Genomic DNA, 19,644 nt, shown 5'->3' with positions numbered 1-19,644 from the left:
ATTTGCATACTTCGTGTATTCCAGAATTGTCCTTTTATGCACTTAAGAATTTAGAGCTTTGTTGATCATTTAGTCTAATTCCAAAGCTATCAATGCAGGAAGTCTAATTAAATATATATTTATATGTATATATATATATATGTGTGTGTGTTTATATATATAGATATATATACAGACAAGTGTTGATATACATTAACATCTTTATTTTGCATAGCTTTACATTTCACAGCTGGCTGAAGGGATATGTCTTAAAGCTTTCAAGAAGGCATTTTATTCCTCATGGTTCACTTGTATTTTTGTGTTTCTCAAAAACAAAGAGTCTTCAAACTTAAAACTGTAAGTCTCTCCATTGTGAAGGATCTTAGCTGCAGGGATGTTTATGAAGAGATTACTCTCAAACCCAAGTCAGTATACCTTCATTTACCAGCTTCCTTGTTTTTGCTGCTTCGAGTTGCAATAGGTGAACGCGTAAGGTCTGCTGTGTTCTTGGCTTTCAGTGTGCTGTTCAGGTACTTAAAGATGGAACGCAAGCAGTAGGAAGGTGCTAAGCTATAGTTTTCAGTTCCAGCAGAGACAGCTGGACAGTTCACTTTGACAAGGGAGCCCACAGCTGTACCTAGAGGCTTACTGTTTGATACCCATTCACGGCAGTGTTTCTGTATCCACCATTGTATTTGTGGATCATTTCTAGTCTGATGCTGTATATTGTGCATGGAATCGATGAATGCCACAGAGAAAACTTTATTCATCACTTCCCATTTTCTCTGCATGAGCAGATCAATAAACACCAAACCACCGTAGCCATGGGCAATGAAAGCCACGTTCTTGGCTGCACTTTTAGAAATGAAATGATCCCACACGTACATGGTATGTTCTTCAGGGTTACTGCTGCACCGCCTGGGGATCCACTGGCAGGAATGCTTAGAAATTGGTGATTCTTCTCTGGTAGAAAAGCTTAGATTCTCCCTTTCAGTCTTCAAATCAACGAGATTGTCATTGGGATTCAGTACAATCACTCCCCCATGGCTTTGAAGGGCCATTTTGATGAACGGTATTTGTGTTCCATGGTACAGGCCCTCCCTGATGATTGTCTTTTGCCCCCACTGGCCAGCATGAAAAACTCCACGGTCCTGAAGAAGGACAATGATGCTAGAAGAACTTGTTAGTGCTTTCTCACTCATAAAAAAGAAACTTCTTGGTTCATCCTCTGTAGCATCAGAAGGAATGTAAACTTTCTGCAGTGTGCAGACTCTTTCCAGGAGCTCATAAACATACTGGGTAATCATACGTCCCAAAACTTGATAGCGTTCGTGATTCTTCTCATGGGTGTTTTTGTAGTAATTGAAAACAAAGGGATCATTTGTATCCAGATGTCTCAGTTCCCCTCTTACATTAAAATTGTACTTCAGTTCCTCTTCATAATCTGAACCCTCTACTAGTTTCCTCAAGCTTAGTTCACATCCTGTTTGTAACCACTGCAAATTAAGAAAACTATGTCAGTGTAATTATAGACCACCATACAACAGTTACAAAAGGCATGCTGTATTGCAGTCAATATTTACAAGTGGTTACACACAAAGCATTCATTGCTTTTGGTGGGCCGTAGTAAACCAGCTGCTTGAAAAGCCAGATTCCATTTGCAAGCTTAATTAGTATTTGCACAGAACTTAACACATTATAAACATCACTGAAGTATAAATCACATAAATAATACCCTGTATGAGAGCTGCCATTCAATAGAGCTTATTCTAGTAAGACCAGACATTACCTACCGTATGTACTTCTGTAAAGTCTGCCATCATCACAGAAGAAAATCTTTCTGACTCAGCGACTGTAGGCAATTTCTCTGTGTGAAGAAAATAAGTTCCACGTAAGTTAAGGTTTCATTATTTTACATATATTAGTCCTGGGTATTTCTCTGAAATATATCATTTGCTAACAGCTAAGGTAATTTCAAACACTTCAGATAGTTCCAAGCTAACATCCTACATTTGTATTTTACACCTAAACAGAAGTTAAAGCTAAGACTGTTTTGCACATAACTAAACAATTTTTGCATATAACTAAACAATTGTTAAACCAGCTTTGCATAGACTCCTACTACTTGATATAAAGGTATTATGCTAACAAACAGAGAAAAGAGTTGTTTTTACTTCAGAAAACCACACACCAAACTTACAGTTCTAAAGCTGCTTTAGAAAGAAGATCTTTGTCTTTATATAAAAGGATTTTCAAGGCCACCAGCTGGAAATCATTGCATCAGCTGAGTTTGTTACCCTGCTGCATGCTGAGCTGGAGCCAGCCTACTCAGCTGCAGAAGTTTTTAGGTTTCAACAAAAAGGGGTGGCCAGCAGGGAGAGGGAGGTGATTGTCCCCCTCTACTCAGCTCTTGTGAGGCCCCACTTGGAGTACTCTGTCCATGCCTGGGGCCCCCAGCACAGGAAAAACACGGAGCTCTTGGAGCAGGTCCAGAGGAGGGCTATTAAGATGATAAGAGGGCTGGAGCACCTCTACTATGAGGAAAGGTTGAGGGAACTGAACTTGTTTTGTGTGGGAAACAGAAGGCTCCAGGGAGAGCTGGTGTTCCCGTACTTGAAGGGAGTGTATGAACAGAAGGGGGATATAGCTGTTTACAAGGGCGGACAGTGATAAGACAAGGGGGAATGGTTTTAAACTGAGACAGGAGAGGCTTATGTTGGATATTATGGGGAAGTTTTTCACTCAGAGGGTGGTGACGCACTGGAACAGGTTGCCCAAGGAGGCTGTGGATGCCCCATCCTTGGAGGCCTTCAAGGCCAGGCTGGATGTGGCTCTGGGCAGCCTGGTCTGCTGGTTGGTGACCCTGCACATAGCAGGGGGATGGAACTACATGATCATTGTGGTCCTTTTCAACCCTGGCTGTTCTGTGACATGGTATGATATAGGGCTATGAGAGTTCTGGCAATATATATGCGATACTTGGGGGAGAGGCAGTGCAAATTGAGGTGTATTGAAGCTCTTAATCCACCTTCAGGATTAATACAGACTGGGGGTCGGCGAGGTGCAATTTAAACTCCGTTTCGTTTGGTTAGAAATTACTGAAAAACAACCAGACAACTGACGTTTTCCGTAGCGTTCCCTCAGCGATCGGTTTCCCCTCCTTTAGCACTAGTTTCCTTCATCCCCGCTGTATTTACACACGCACTCTGGCCTCCACATGCTCTACACCACGCTTGCTTTCCCCTCTAGGTCCCTATAGGGCTAAAAGAGAAAGTTAAAGCCCGGCTCTGTCACATCTGCCGAGGGCGGGGCGCTGCTGTGGGCGGTCCTGGGGCTGGCCTTATGGGCAGCCATAGCCGAGCAGGCGGGGCCGGTTCGCCCGGCTCGGGCGGGCCCCTACCCGGAAGTAATCGGCGGTGTTGCGCAGGGGGCGGAACAGGCGTTAGCGAACGGCAGCAGCACCGGTAGCAACAACGAGGGCCACGGTACGGCTGTGGGTGCTGGGGAGGGCAGGCAGCGTGTGCTTGGCGCTGCCCTGCAGGCGGGGCACAAGGAGCTCTTTAATTGGTGGGGGGGGGGCTGGAGGGAAATAACGGAATCCGGTAGTGAGCCCCAGCACCGGTGGGTGGGTGTCTGCGTCATTCCCCCGTTCAGCGATCGCGAAACCGCGAGGGAGAAGGGCGGAGCGGTCGGCTTCGGGCGGTAGCGTTGTTACGCTTTGTTAAGGGCCGTTCTTCAGTCGGGAGCTGTCGGTATGGCGTTGGGCTAGGCGATGGCCGGGCCCTCTTATGTATGCTGCACATATCGCTCTTATCCAACTTAGGCTGAAAAGCTGTTGACCGAAACAAAACTGCCCATGCTTTAAGGGTGATCTAAGCTACTTGAGTTAGGTGTGAGGTCTTATGACCTCTCTGTGTCTCCGTACGGAGTATTTGTAAACAGAACAAGTGGCTTGGAATGCTTGAGGTTCTGAAGCTCAGTTCCTCTGATGAGAAAGAAGTTTATCAGTTAACAGATTGAATTATACTGAATCAAATTATATTACCTTACTACTGCAATTGTTATAGTGTTACAGATGTATTTCTGTGACTCTTTATAATCGAAGACTAACTTACGCTCAGGCAAGCAGGCAGCATAACTATACATACACTTCAGGGTAAATACTTTCCTTCAAGACAAGTTATGGTGAAAACTTGTTAGCGAGTCCACACACACACACTGATAATAGAGAGCCCTGCTGAAGCCCATGTCTCTTGCATTGTGGCTATCCATGAGCTTGTGTTGTGCTAGCTGCCTGAAAAGAGGTGTTTTTGATTTTGCTTGCTGCCTGCAATTCTAATTGCTTCTGAATAAATGAAATACAAATTACTAAGCTTGTTTTGCCTGTATGTGTATATAGTTATGTGTATGGGAAATTGGTAATCACAGCCTGAACCTCTGATTAATCAGCTGAGGCAAGTGTTGGGTCAGCTGTTGGAGCACAGGTGAGAGTAATTGAGCTGTGCTCCCGGAAGGGGTGGAGCTTGGCTCCACCTCCTCTAGACCTCATTTAAGGGCTGACCACCACTAAGGCAGCATCTCTTGGAGATTGCTCCTTGGTGGAGGTTGCCTCAGCAGTTCCCAACAGACCAAAGGCTTCCATGTGGGTGAGTTTTTCTTGTAAATAACCTTTTGGGTATTTACAACTACCATCTTTTCATTATTGTCACCATACAGTTGTGCCTTTCTTTTCTAGAGGAGAGAGTCATGGAAAGAAGATCGTCACTTTCAAGTCATGTCGGTGTAAGTCTTTTACAATTTACAACAAGTAGCTTTCAGGCTGTGGGGATGCTGAGGTGTTCTGGCTGTACTTATGTAACCAGTCATTCTCTAAGAGTCCTGCTTTCCCTTTGTTGGAACAGCTTTCTTGAGAACTACCTTATGCTAGCAGCAATCAATAGCAATATCTACTGCTGAACGTGTTATTACAATATAGGTTAACATTTAACATAAACTGAGTACTTTTCAAGGCCATATTAAGCCCTCAGTAACATTTAAATATTAATACTCAAGGGAATGAGCTGCGTAACTGATTAATCTTTGGTTGTCTACTGAGATGTGTGTAAGAATCCATATAGTAGTGCTTTTTTTTCTTCTTAAAATATCCATGTTAGCTGTAGTTTGGAGCAATGGAGGCACAAGTGAAAACAAACTGTAGGCATGTGATCCAGGTAAGGCCTGTCTGGTATTTTAGGAATGTTTCCAGCGCATTGTTCATTTGTATTCTTTGACTTTTGCTTCTACAAGTGTGAACTTCCAGATAGATTTCAAATACTACCGATTTAGATGAGGAATCTACAAAGCGCATATATGGGTTGATTCATCTGCTTTCTGTGAAGGGAAAGCTGATGCAGCTTGCATACACTGCACTTCATGTTCGTCCTGTATGTTAATTGCAGCTATTGCTAACCAACATTTTAATGAGTACAAACGAAATGAGGATATGGTGCACTGAGGTGGAAATCTTGCTGATGAAATGTATCTTATGCTTTTTCTCCCTCTGTCTTCTGATTGTCTGTTTCTGTTCTGTGAGTCTGACCTTATCTGTTCTCAGTGTTGTGTTATTACAGAAGTTGTCTGAAGCTCTGTGACACAAAACACTTATTTAAATTTTACACAACTCTGTGCTGTCAGGAGTTTTATAGTCTGCTTCTTACCTGGTGATTTCGGAGTGTTTTAGAAAGAGAAATCGGTAGCGCACCATTAATGTATGGGTTTGAAGAAAGCATCCTGATTGATTAAAATTTAAGTCATTTATCCAGACAACAACATACCTCTTCTTGCAGGCATTTTAAATGATAATAATTAAAAAAAAAAAAGGAGATACTTTTAGTAAAAGCATTGCCTGTATGTAACATTTGACCTTTATGACTCGAGGCATCTGGTATTGTATTTGTATTTAAACATTGAAAGGAGCTTGAGGTACTGTACAGAAATTCAGACCTAGAGAAAGACCTAGACATAGAGAAAAATAAGAGTAGTAGTGATTTAAGTTGAAAAATGGAAGGATTATCTAATTGGCGGTGCAATATGCTTCAGTTATGATCTGAAGGACTGCATACAGAGCTAATGAATGAAGCTTCTATGTTAATTAAGTTATTGACCTCACACTTTTCTAGAATACTGACTTGTGATTTCATCTTGCAAAGCAGTATATCAGGCAGTTTGCAAATAAAGCTCACAATGTGCTTTATAGTAGCTGTCATGTGAAATCTCTTTTACCTTTTTTCTTGGGCTTATGCAATTAATTAATTGAAAGATACCAGTACTGTGTTCCGTACCTACTGTGTTTGAATCTAGTCCCTTTTGCAGCTTATGATTTTGCTAATCAAGATGCCTGAAGAAATGTCTAGGTTTCCATTCTTAAGGTTATTTCTTGTACTGGCAGATTGCTAAGAATTACTAACAGCCCAGAGAAGCAGTGAATGCCCCATCACTGGAGATATTCAAGGTCAGGATGGAGGGGCTCTAAGCAACCTGATCTAGCTGTAGATGTCCCTACTCATTGCAGGGCTGTTGGATAGATGACCTTTAAAGGTCCTTTCCAACTCAAACAACTGTATGATTCTTTATTTTCAATACTTATTTTTGATAAGGTTGGTAATGACAACAGGTAATACTATTTTGTGGACATTAGAGTATGCTATTGCTAAATAATCATATTTAAACACTAGTACTATGATAAATGTTCTTTGTTTATTTTTGGAGAGCAAACAGCATAATTCAGCTGTTTTGTTTTTGAAGATTAAATTAGAGTTTTAGAAAGTTAGAGAGAGCCAAGAATATGGAGTAATAGTAGGTTGGTTTTGTTCTCACCTCTTGGACACATATTTGAGGTTGTTGTGAAATGAATGACGTAAGATTAGTTTTTTTTCTTGGTGTTCATCTGTTAAAACCAGCTCCTGATAGAATGACAGCAATTTATGGTGAAACATGAATGAGAATGCTTCTAAGTAACAGGTCAGTGCTTTGCTTGCAACTTTGTTTTACCTGATGATTATAGAAACTTTGCATCTGGCAGTATGAGCTCCTAGCACCAGAGGGTAATTTAGTTTTATCATGTGTGTAACGTCCTCTATTTTCAGTTTCGTATTCCAAAGAAGAAACCAAACAAGTCAGATGATGTTCAAGTTCAGTCCCCTTTGGCAAGGCTCCCAGGCTCTCAGCATTGGGACTACCCTCTAAGAGAGGTAAAGAGAAGTTCTCTGCAGTGTAAAGTGCATAGGAGAGTTCTATGGGATTTTTTTGGTTTGTTTGTTTTAACTTTTCTTTTTTAAGTACCAAGTGCTGCCTTGTACCTATTTGATCAGTACCTGACCCACCTTTCCTGGGAAGGTCAAGTGTGTAGATCTGAAATGTGTCTGCAAATGTTAGAGCTACGGTAAGGGAAATCTGTGCTGTATCACCAGGCTGTATCATTAAAAAGCAGAGCTGGTTCTCAGATATAGTTTGACAGGTTTCCATAGTAATCTCAGGTACTGAAGTTAACTTTTAACTGAAGAGTTTGAAGGCAAGTGTGTTTATGTGCAGTTTTTCTGTAGTTTGTGGTTTTTGGATTCCTGGACCTGCAGGTAATATTCAGTTTGCTTATCCAAATTGTTCTCACTATACTATGGAAGTAACTTTTTTGTTGAATTTTGGTTGTTATTTTGTATCTAAGAGCTGAAACTCTTAAGAATAGGTGAAAAAGAGCATGACTTTGTAGAATAATAATAATAGAATAACTCATTTTAATAGGTTAAAAGATTATACACGATCATTTATGCTAATGCTATTTAAGAACATCTCAGTCATGTGTAGAAATAAATATTTAGGGAATTTCAAGCAGATTTGTATGCTAAATGTTTTTAAAAGCCAAATCTTGGAAATGTGTTTTGTCATTCTTGACTGCTTCAATGCAGCTTGAAGTTTTTGCCAGTTTTGTTGCTTTCAGAACTGTAGGACAGGTCAAACAGGCTCCCCTACAGAGAAGGCTAGTGAGGGAAATTCTTTTGATTTGCAAGAGTGCTGACAGTGTGACCCATTTCTTATGGTAGGTCTGGACGTTTGATTGTTCTGCAATATAGACTTGCTGTATTATGTTCTTTACTAGTAAAGTGAGCAGAACATCCAGTTGAATTCCTGCTTTGAAGCAGGAGGCAGTGTAACCTTAAGTCACAAGCAGCAGCCTCTTGCTGAGCCAGGTAACATGTGTAGAACTCTGTCTTTCTCTCTGCCTCCATAAGAGCAATGACTGGACTAGATGTATTGGAGAATCACTTCTTACTTCCTGAATTTTGTCTTGCTTTCCATTTATTGTTTTTCTTACTGGTGTGTATATGACATTTTTCAATGCAGTTGAGGCCTTTTGAAACGCTGCCTAGTCTTCATACGCTCTTGCAAAAGAGAAAATTGAGGTGTGGACATGAATCTTTCAGATGCCCTTTCACAGCACACTTACACAGCATTGCATATATCTCTATGTGGTTTCAGACTGACTGATATCGTTTTCCAACCTCAGTTTGGTTTTGATGTGAGTTGAGAGTAGAAAGTAGTGGCAGGAGATAGATTTCTGGAATTGCAGAAACAGTTGTATGTTTTTGTGGAGTTTTTGTTTCTTTAATTTGAAAATACAATTACATTTTGTAAGGTAAGAGAACTGAAAGGGAAAGAAGAATTACTAGTTTTGTAAGTTTTGCTGTACTGTGCCGGTGTAAAGCCTTCAGATTCCTGTTGCTTTGCAGAATTGTGTGTTTTTTGAATGGAATATTGGTTAAATTCATGGCGTTAAATAAGAAGATATCTAACATTACTGTGGTTATCTGGAACAGACCTAATGTTTAAGTCTTCATTTGGGACAGTGCTACCTTAAATGCAGAAGTAATTAAATTGTCTTGTACTGTTGCAGAGGAAAAATGAAGCAAGTTCCTGGTAACCCCACTAGTACACACATAGTAAACAAATCCATATGTTACAGAATTGTTGTTCATATTCTTTGTGTCTCTGCTCTATCTGGTCAATTGCACTGTTTCAATGCCTGGCCTTGTTCCATTTTTCTTATGTAATGTCCAATATGACACTTAAGTGTGTTGCAGTGTTCCACTATTGTTTGTTTTATTTCAGTGGCGATTAAGTGCCAGCAACAGGGAGACTTCTACAACAGGAAGAAAGCAAAGGGACTGTGATAGATGCAGCTCTAATGATGAAGAATCAATTGGGTACGAAGTTATCTCAAAATGAATTATTCTGTTTGTATGTTCTGAAATTAATAACCTTTACTGATTTGGATATTTTTGGTCTTCAGTTAATTGGGTCCTTTGAAATGGTTTTCAAGGTTTTGACCCATCTTTAGATGTTCATGTTTGAGTGATTTATTGACCAATGAATTATGAAACAACCATGCTTTTTTTGTTGTTGTTTTTTGTCTGCTTAAATACAAGGCTGCAAAATCAGAATGAAAATGCAATACTGACTAGAGAAATTACTGCATGGAATCTTGAAAGGTGTTTGTTACTCTTTGTAAGTTATCATTTTAGCCCAAGGTATTTTAGTTCCTTAAGGCTTCCAGACTGTCCTTTGTATGTCACTCTGCTCTGCAGCCCATTCTTGTTAAGGATACTTCAACTGTTAAAACAAACAAACAGGTGTAATGATAAGTAGGAAAATTAAAAACAAACAACAAAAAATCCCAACCAAAATTAGAGGCATCTCACCTCTGTCTTCAAGGCACCTAAATGAATAAAGAACTGTTGAATGTGGTGCTTCTTAATACTCTGTTGTCAGAAGCAAATGTGTTGATTTCTTTGAGGTTGTGGCAGATTATTTAAAACTACCTTCTGTGAAGCTATCAGCTAGATAACAGTTTACCCAAAAAAGTTTAAAACTTTATTGCCTATGTAGTCAAATGAAAACGTAGGTTTATATTCACTGGCACTAGCTAGGAAATATATTGACTTCATAGTAAAATTAATTATATTCATGGTCATGAAGCAACCACAAATCATGCAAGTATAAGCAAGTAATCCTCTGCCTCATTTTCTGACTAGAACTTGATCAATGGTGATTTATTGGCAGTAGAGGCTGCTAGAAACAAAGTTTACAGGTTGTGAGAACGCTTAGTGGCATCTGTGATCAGTTACAAATATCCAACCTGAACTGAGGCCATTCCCTTTAGTCCTATCACTGTTACATGGGAGAAGAGGCTCACCCCACCTTACCACAACTTCCTTTCAGGTAGTTGTTGAGAGTGGTAATGTCTCCGCAAAGCCTCCTTTTCTCCAAACTAAGCAATCCCACTTCTCTTAGTCACTCCCTGTAAGAGTTTTGATCCTGACTGTTCACCTACTTTGCACTTCTCTGGATGTGCTCCATGGCTTCAATGTCTTTTTGTAGTGGGGTGCCCAAAACTGATCACAATATTTGAGCTGCAGCCTCACCAGTGCCGTGTACCTTCTGTAGTCCTGCTTGCTACAGTATTTCTGATGTGAGCTGGAATGCCCTTTACCTTCTTTGCCATGTGGTCACTTTGCTGGCTCATATTCAGCTGGCTGTCAACTCCTACCCTGTAAGGATAGGGGGCAGCAGGTACAGTTGCCTTTAACCAGTTTCAGATCACCCAAGAAAGGTAGTGGTCACAATCCAGTAATAAAGAAGAAATAGTTCAGCCTTTTCCAAGGATATGGGCTCACTGGAAACTCCCAGAGGAGGCAGTCTTCAAGTAGAGATGCTTCCCTTTTGGTTGCCAGCCCTTAAATGGGGTTAAGGAGGGGCGGACCAGGGGTCCCCCCCTTCTGGTTGCAGGGCTGGCCATACCCCTTCACCAGGTGCCCAATAATTGGTTCAGACCATAACCTAACAGCTCCTGTACATGCCCTCTGATACTTCTGTGTAGCTTTCTAGCCACTCTCCTGCCCCAACCCTGTAGTGTTGCATGGGGGATGTTGTGACCAAAGTGTAGGATTTGTTCACTTGGTCTTGTTAGAGCTCATATGAGTGGCATCAATCTTTCCAGTTTCTTCTGTATGGCCTCCTTACAGGCAGATCAATACGTCCTTTCAACTTGGTGTAATATGCAAACTTGGTGAGGGCGTACTCAGTCCCTTCACCCACATCATCAATAAAAGTATTAAACAGAACCAGCCTTTCCATCTGTGGCTTTTCCCTCATCCACTAGACAAGTTACCTGGTCATAAAAGGAAATGAGTTGTGTTGAGCAGGACCTGCCTTTCATCAGTCTGTGCTGGCTAGGCCTGGTACCTTAGTTGTCCAGCACATACTGTGTGATTGCACTCAATGTGATATCTGCTCCATGACCTCCCCTGGTAGTGAGGGTCAGGTATGCTACAAATCTTTCTAATGCAAAAGTTTATCTCTTCCTTCTTCCTAATGAGGACTCTTATTTATATTGAGAGGTAGGAAATAAGACTTAGTAACAAACTCTTAGCTCCTTATTTTTTCTTATAAAGTATAATTTTCTTCATTGATGGGAGCTAATATTAAATATTTAAGGAGTTATATTTCCTCTAAAGTATTACTTGAGCATTGTTATTGACTCTCTAATTTTAGTCAGAAGGGACTAGCTGAGTGCGTTAGAACAAACTCACGTTTGCTCACAGTCTAACTAAAATTCTGAATTGCAAAATTTGGTAGTTTCTTGCTTCTATCCCTCCTACTGTGAGAAAGGGCCACGAGGGTAGGAAGCTGTGTTGTAAACCATCATTTCTTACATTTGAACACCACAGCTCAGGACTTTGTGAAAAGTTGCTCTCAGGTGATTTGTTTGTGTTACCTAGACAGGGTTTGAAGGGAGTTCACTAGCCCTTCTCATATGTGGGTGGTCTCTTACATGTTGCTGTGATTGTGCTAAAACAGTTTAGGACTGTTACTAGATACAAACAGTCCAATTTATTAGCATCTTTGCAGAAAGATAGTAATCATATTTATGTAACTGGTCTATTAAAGTTTTGCATACCCTTTTTGTTTTTTACTTTTGAGGAAGGGAATGACCTGGTTTGTAGGTCACTGCTTGGAAGTGGAGCTTAGAGACATCCGCTTGTCTCAGCTGTGTTACTCTTGGGTTGTCCAAGAGGAAAATAAAAACAAATTAAAAAATCTAACAACAAAAGACTAAATAGAAAGGCATGATTCTTTCACACTGGTATTTTAAACATTAATTGTAATATATATCATAGCTGAATCAAGTGCTACCCTGAGACAGCCATTTACATACTCTTTCCCCCTTGCCCTGATCGAAGTGGTTGTAACTTCCAAGACCAGCAAAGCAATGTTCACTTTTGCTCTTAAAACATTGACTTGTAATGGAATGATGAAATATCAAGGCCTTGAAGTAGGAGGATAAGGACAACACACAGAAGTTCTCTTCTTTGAATGATATGGTTGTTGAATGTGGCAATGAAGTTCCCATTACCTGTTGATATTTGATTTATTCTTTGAGGCTCTTTAAGGGCCAAGGACCATGTGGGCTGTGTACAAACTGCAGAAGCTCGGATGGATGAATGCACAGCAAGATTGTCAAGTGGCTTTGTTTTGTAAACTCAGCTGTTATGGGACTTGAAGGGGGACCTTCCCATGGCATGTGGCATGCCACCATTAAAATACTTGTACAAAATTTGGGCTTATGAGTAGAAGAACGTAGGCAGTGAAAATAATTACCTAGGCAATTGCCATTAATTTACTCAAAAAAGAAGTCAGTAACTTCCAGGTCTGATTTTGATCTCTAATACAAACTTGAACAAACCAGAACTAGTGGTATACATACATATATATACATATATATGTAATCATTGAGATAGGAGCTGATTCTGGGAGCTCCAATTCCTTAGTGCAGTAGAAGTCAGACATTATCTCTCAGTTGATAGAAATAAACTATAGGTTTTGATCCTGTGCTTTGTAAGGTAGGATGGTGTTGTGGGGCCTTTTTCTTTGCCTGTGAAATGATTTAGGACTTAAGGGGAACAACCAGCAGCATTCTTCCTGTTGCTATTTTCTTTTTAATTGTCTTTTTAATTTTATTTTTTTTTTTCTGTTTTGTTGAAGTAGACAAGAGGGGTTAGGACAGGTGTTTGCATTAGAAACAAAAATATACGGTTTTGGTTTTCCTTCACAAGATGCCTCCAGTCTTATGTTGTACATGTTCCTTTTTGTGTCTGCCAGTGGAACATGGCTTTGGTGCATATTTTGCTTGCTTTTTTTCTGCTTTACATCAGTTTTTCCTTTGCAGTTTCTTTTGCATGGCTTGCTTGCATTATTCTGTGGACAGAATAATTCTGTGTGTTGTTTCTGTAGTGAAAGTGAAGAAACATCATCAGTTGAACCTTCAAAACTGTGAATTACATCTTATTTGATTCTATTTTACAGCAATATCGTATTCTGAATTTTAATATGGAAACCAATAGTATTTATGGTTCTAAAACAAGATGCCACAGCATGAATAGTTAATATTGTACCCTAAAAATACTCAAGCGTATATTTTTTTGAATAGTTTATAAGGCCATGATGATACTACTTATGACATTCTGTGTTAAGAAATGTTCACTGCAATTTCCTTGCCCCTGCACAGAAGGTTTACCACTTCAGAATCACTTATGGATCTATCAGTCACTGATACTAGCTTGAAGAAGAAACCCAGAAAGGATGTGCTGATAAGAGATGCAGTTATGATTCCTTCCTACAGAGAGAATTACTTTGTAAATTGCTGAGAAAATGATGTCAATACCATTGAAGATAAAAGATATGATGCAGAGACAGGGAACTCACGGAAAAGCTTTTTTTTTGCATTTGTGTGACTTAATAAGCTCTCAACACCCTATTATTAATTTGTTATTATATGCATGGCAGGCAACCCAAAGTTATCTTGACGAATGTCCTGAGGACGAAAATAGGAAGAAAGTACACACAGGCACAACCTATAACTGATGCTAATTTTTCTGATGCTGGCAAGCTGCAGTCAAATCAACCACCCTCATCATCTGTTGCCAGCCTAAAGATATGGCAAATTTTAAACCCTGCTCTCCACAGCCCTTTTCTGTCTAAAAGGTATGTTGTCTTTGCCTTACATCACTAAACAAAATCATTTTCCTTGCAGTTTTTTTTTCATGACAAAGTATTCTATCTTGTGTCACAGCTGTCTTGTTCATTTTTATTCAAATTCCTATATTATTTGACTTGATTGAATTCCACTGTATCTGCTCCCTTTTGATGATCTTTGGGAGAGATGGTGCTTGGTTCACTGTAATGAGATTTCTGATCAGATGGCTGGTCAGTGATCCTGTACTGTCAAGATCAATTCATTCTGTTTCAGTCATTAGAATCTCAAAAAGAAGTTTTTTTTTTTTTTTAAACTAATTGTGAAAAAAAGAACACACTTGTATTTAATGACCCTGTTTATCAGGCAAGGTTGCAAATGTATTGTCACTGTTTCAGACTACTCATGAAAATATGAAAACAGGCATAAAAATCAGAAGAGAAGCATATCAAGCCCAGTTTCTTTTAGTTGCAGATACCTAGGAAAATATATTGCTAAAGTTAATGTCTGTTTCACCAATGTTTCTCTCTGAGCTTCTGATGTTTAGGGAATTCCTTTATTGGAGTTTGCATCCAGACTGTGATATTCTTTTGCATCAGATTTCCATTATATCATATTTATAATAATAAGTCATTGCATATCACCTGTAGGCCTCTGCAACAGCTTGTCTTTAGTATAGCCTCCTGATTAAAATTAGGTTTACAACTCGGTGAAGGAACAGATCTGAGCACTCCCCTCTGTGGAGTCTATACTGGAGTGTGTTTTGTGAAGACAACAGATGTACTCAGTAGAGACCCAAAAGACAACATAGTTTGTCATGGCAAAAAATACCATGAGAATACATCATAATCCTAAATAACTTAGAATGGAGCAATTAAATCCCAGTTTGACAAATAAAAAGGGAATAAAAAGGCTATAAAGCAGTAAGTTGTGCTGCTGCTATGTTTGTGGTTGAGTGGATAGTTGCATATTCATAGTTTTAGTTAGCTTATATTTGTAATTCTCTTCTAACCCTTAGAGAAGATATTTTTTTTCCTGAGCCTTGCTTTTGCTATGTTGTACAGTGTCACCTGGGAGTTGAGGAAGGGAACAAAATCTCATGCTACCTTCTTGTGTATGTGCTGCTTCTTAACTATTGACTAATTGCTTGGGAGAGTTCAGTCTGTTTTACTGGAGGCTTCTTGTTCACAGGAAAATCAAGATTGCTTGCTCCAGAATTGAGAGAAATGTACACAGCTATTGCTACTTAGAGATAGACATGAGTTATTAAACTTTATTTTACTTTTATGATGCATTAGAGGTGATGTAGTGTGAATTGTATTTGGTTAAGTTGAAATTTTCTCACTGGCCTTTCACTGTATGGATTCTTACCTGTATGTTTTGTGCTTATCTGCTTACCCTGGATTTTAAGTTCCATAATGGGATTTTGTTTTATGTCTCCGACATAAATATTGAGATAATATTGAGAAAAGAGTAATGATGTTTGCTGATATGGGGCATCGTGCAGCTTCTAAGATGCATGAATTCAACATGAAACTTCTTTCCCTAGATCTCAGTGCAGTATTTATGATTTACTGTTATATATATGGCAGGCAACCTCAAGTTATCTTGACCAATGTCCTGAGGACGAGAATTGGAAGGAAATACATGGACAGTCACATATTAATTGATTCTAATTTATCTGATGCTGAGAAATTACAATTGGGTCAACTAGCTTCATCATCTGTTGCCAGCGCACAAACATGTCAAATATTAAGTTCTCCTCATGAAAGTTCTTTTCTGTCTGAAAGGTATGTTACTCCATGCTGATTTTTTTCAGTCTTCCTGAAATGATACAGCTTCACAATGGATAAGAATTGTCCTAAAACAATTATTATATTCCTGCCTTGAAGCATTTCAGTGTTCTTGAATGAAAACTAACGTCTCCAACAAACCAATTTAACATTGCATTTATTCTGATTTGTGCTGTACCTGATATTAATGGACTAGTTTTCTCTTGTAGAAATTTCCATTTTCAGTAGTGTTTTTGATTTGTGAGGGTTGCCATGCAATTCAAACATATTTTGCTCTTGCTTTGCTGCTGCTCTTAATATGTTCTTCCACAATTTCAATTAACATTGCAGTTTTGGCAGATTCCTCTTTGTTCATTTATTTTCTCATTCATCCACCAGAGGTCGCAATCTCATCAGCAGACTGGCACAGTTTAAGGACCATATGTGTGTGTATTTTGTTGCTTAGCAAATGCTTTCTTTCTCTTTCTTATGTTAATGTTGACTATCATAGCAAAGTTGGATGTGCTATACTAGCAGATAGTTGAATTACACAATGTTTGTTTCAGTACAGGGTGACATTTGAAGTTGAAGTAAGTTCTTGCCCTTTATGGCCTTTGCTCAGTAGCAAAGTATTCAAAACAAAAAAACAAAAAAACACCAAGAAGTTTATGGGGAAAAAAAACAGAATGAGAAAGGAAAAGAAGAATGACTGGTGGCTGCGGGAATAATCAACAGTTTCCAGCTTTAAGAAACCTTACACATTCTTGAGAAAATTAAGTCTTGTTCCTCATTCTGCTATATAAACTTGTTAGTGAGCCTGAATTAGTAGCAGCTGTTTTCTCTTTTACTGTTGGGATCTCTGTTACTATTTAAATTAATCTGACAAAGTTGCAATTTAAAGAAGAGATTTAGAACACTTCATTAAACTGTTAAGTGTCAATCTAGAATTATTGCATCTTTTCATAGTTTGGGATGGACTAAGTGTTAATAAGTTTGGAATTTTCTGTTGTTATTACTTTATTTTACAAAATATTTAAAATCTCTAATTTTTAGAATTCTATTTTTCTTCTTGGTATTCTTTTGGACAGGAGGAGTTAGTGCATTCATAGAGAGGAAAGCATAACCTTTTAAATATAATTCTCAAAATCTGAGGAAGCATTTTGCATAGTCTTTTATGATCACAGTTGAAGGCTGGCTGTCAGTTTTATCCTGATAACTGTTCTGCTTTATGTAACCCTTGGAGAGAATAATGCTCAATGACAGAAATGCATTAGAGATATACCAGTAAATTCAGACTTTTTAGGTAAGGGTGGAAGTAAATCTATATATTGATTAAAAAAAATATATCTATTTTTAGTTGACCTCTTTTCACTAAAAGGGGTCTGAATAATTTGTTTTAATGAGTAAGAGGAGTAATTTACTCCTCTTACTTTAGATTTGGTGTTGAAGGATTAATTTTCTAACACACTAATGTGTGAAGAGAAAAACTTGTTACTAGAAAGCAGGAATGTTAGGAGGATTTTGCACCTCTCCCTTTCTCTCACCCTCCCAGTGACCTCAGGGTATTAGTGTGAGTTTTAATAGCTACCACGTGGAAAATGGAGAACTTATGATTATTTCCAACAAAGACATTGATCCTTTTCACCTTTCAGAGGTTAATGTCTGTGTTTAGAATACACCTGGCATTGATTCTGTAGAGGTCTTTCCTCTCAGAGCAGTTTAAAAGCTCCCCCCTTGTGAATATACATACACGGCCGTATTGACATTCTCTGTTACCATCAAAATAGCTAGAATATGGATTCATCCATACTGAAAATTGTTCCTTTCTTGTACTATGGAAGTCACAAAGTAAATTCTCATCAAGAATTGTGTGTTATCAAAACAGGGTGGTAATAAGTTAACAGTTTTCTGTCAGCTAGAATTTAATGAGTTCCCTGATTCCTTTCTTGCTTTTAATGTTAAAGAATTAGTGGATTTTGCATTGCTTTTTCTGCAGCTAGTGTGAAATGCATTTGTTTAAGTCGTGGTCAGCATAATGAATTTAAGGTGTGTGTTAAATATAAAGAAATTCAGGGTTGTTGATAGATTTATTTCATACTCTTTTCTTATGGCTGTTGAGAACAACTGAAGTATCATCGTTCAAAGCAGTCAAATTAAATAGTAGTTCTGCATACAAACATTGAGAGATATGTTGGTTCCAGAATAAGTTTTCTACAGTAAGGCTATAGCTATTCCCTAACTAGAGCTGCCTCACCTATGGAAGACTTTGTCTTCTTCACTATACAGAGAGAATAATATTGCTTCTGTATGTTTACACATTTGGTGCATATGGACACGTTTGTGGTTCATCATGAAAGGAAAGAGAATTAGTAATTTCTTCATGGTACATATGTAGCATTCAGCACTGTAATATCAGAGCAGTTTGGACATCTTTATGTATCTTCACAGCATTCCCAAAGAGCTGTGATAATGCAGTTTACAGATATGGCACTGCAGATTAGGCACCTGCTCAAAAACAATTTTGACTGTCTAGTTAAAGATGTCGATAGTATTTTTTCCTGTGTTTCATGATGTTCTTGTCTGAACTCAGTTGTTAGTGATTTCAGCCATTATGGTAATCAGTTAGCTCTTTGTAGATTGGACTGCAAAATTCCAAGTTATAAAATTATTAACCCCAAATCATTTTGTACTGAAGGAAATGGCAGAAGGAGTAATGGAATGAGTTTTCCAGAGCAGCATTAAACTGCTTCATCTATGAAATCTTAAAATTGTTTTCTTACATTCCGATGCTCACGGCAAATAAAGGAGAGGTCACAAAGGTTAGTTTTCTATTAAATTTTCAGAAGAGAAGTCATATATACTGAATGTACTTAAATACATCCACCGTCCCTAAGAGCCATTTGGATGTGGTGCTCACAGACATGATTTAGCAGAGGGTTGTTATAGTTAGGATACTGTGGTTAGGCTGTGATTGGACTTATCTTTGAGTAATTTTATGATTCTATGAAGTTGTTCTAAGAAAATATCATATGAATATATAATTAAATATAGTATCTTAGTGCGTACACTAGAAACCAAAGCATAGTTACATAGACTTTTAAAATCTGTTTTTAATGTAATTTTAATCTTCCAGAGAAGTTGGAGGTGTATTTACAAGGTCCGGACGCAAATGTAGGGATGTCACACTGTTCAGACTATAGCACATCCTGAATAAATTCTCCAATTTATTAAAAACAAACATGCAATCAACAGTAAAAAACCAACTGATTACTTTCCTGGAAGTTTTTCTTTTTAGAAGGAGATTACAAACTCAGATGAACTCCTGTAGCTTTTCTAGTTTTCCACACTGTAGATCCTGCCTCTTTTCTGTTTATTCCTCATTTACATTCCTTCACCTCCCTTTACTCCCTTTCAGCATTACTGTTTCAGGCTCTTTCGAGCAGGAATTTCTATTTCAAGTCTCTTCTCATTGCAGGATCTTATCCAGTGGACTCTATTATCAGTTCTAAATCTAAATAAAAAGTATACTACTTTGCCTCATTCCTTCTGCATTCATGACAAAGGCAAGGATACAATCAGCTGACACATTCTCTTTAAAAAAATTTGTTTTATATTCTCGTGGCATTTATGCTTTGCAGCAAAATAATATTTCAGTGTCCAATATCAAAACATTTCAGATCTTCGTTCCTTGCATCCATTTCATTAGCAATGTCAGAGTATCTTAGTATTTTCATAATGGGAACTGGATTAGTTTGCATTTCATCTGCCAAGATCCACGTACTTATCGGAGAGGTAAAAGTTTCTCTGAATAAGTTGTTTCTGCTGAGATTT

The 19,644-nt window shown here is 38.5% G+C and overlaps 2 protein-coding genes across 40 annotated transcripts in view; one reads left to right on the top strand and one right to left on the bottom strand.

The window, feature by feature from the left end:
• Positions 1-182: 182 nt before the first annotated feature.
• Positions 183-2,521, bottom strand: LOC107320883 (putative protein ARB2BP). 2 transcript variants are annotated; one of them, XM_085545946.1, is made up of 3 exons: positions 2,404-2,521; positions 1,773-1,846; positions 183-1,475 (listed from the first exon to the last, which is right to left on the bottom strand). In XM_085545946.1, the coding sequence occupies exons 2-3, from the start codon at positions 1,800-1,802 to the stop codon at positions 417-419; spliced, it is 1,089 nt and encodes a 362-aa protein (XP_085402072.1). In that variant the 5' UTR covers positions 1,803-1,846; positions 2,404-2,521; the 3' UTR covers positions 183-416. The 2 variants fall into 2 exon arrangements, with proteins under 2 accessions (XP_085402072.1, XP_085402068.1); XM_085545942.1 differs by lacking the exon at positions 2,404-2,521 and adding an exon at positions 2,180-2,319.
• An 870-nt stretch (positions 2,522-3,391) lies between these two features.
• SENP7 (SUMO specific peptidase 7) overlaps positions 3,392-19,644 on the top strand; it is a 34,979-nt gene continuing 18,726 nt past the window's right edge. For 3 of the 38 annotated variants that reach the window (XM_085545853.1, XM_015877093.3, XM_085545722.1), the window contains exons 1-5: positions 3,392-3,464; positions 4,715-4,761; positions 9,121-9,215; positions 13,855-14,052; positions 15,634-15,831. Coding sequence is in view for 28 of the 38 variants with exons in the window: in XM_015877093.3 (XP_015732579.2) it covers positions 4,726-4,761; positions 9,121-9,215; positions 13,855-14,052; positions 15,634-15,831 (527 nt within the window). In the remaining 10 variants the exon portion in view is untranslated. Of the gene's footprint in view, positions 3,465-4,695; positions 4,762-5,132; positions 5,190-6,917; positions 6,979-7,103; positions 7,209-9,120; positions 9,216-13,854; positions 14,053-15,633; positions 15,832-19,644 lie in introns of all 38 variants that reach the window. The other 35 variants (XM_085545851.1, XM_085545739.1, XM_085545733.1 and 32 more) reach the window with 20 other exon arrangements.

The sequence above is a fragment of the Coturnix japonica genome, chromosome 1 (assembly GCF_054131305.1).
Source record: "Coturnix japonica strain WE chromosome 1, WE-NBRP24, whole genome shotgun sequence".
In the NCBI taxonomy this organism is placed as follows: Eukaryota; Metazoa; Chordata; class Aves; order Galliformes; family Phasianidae; genus Coturnix; species Coturnix japonica.
This window is presented reverse-complemented; position numbering and strand designations above follow the sequence as displayed.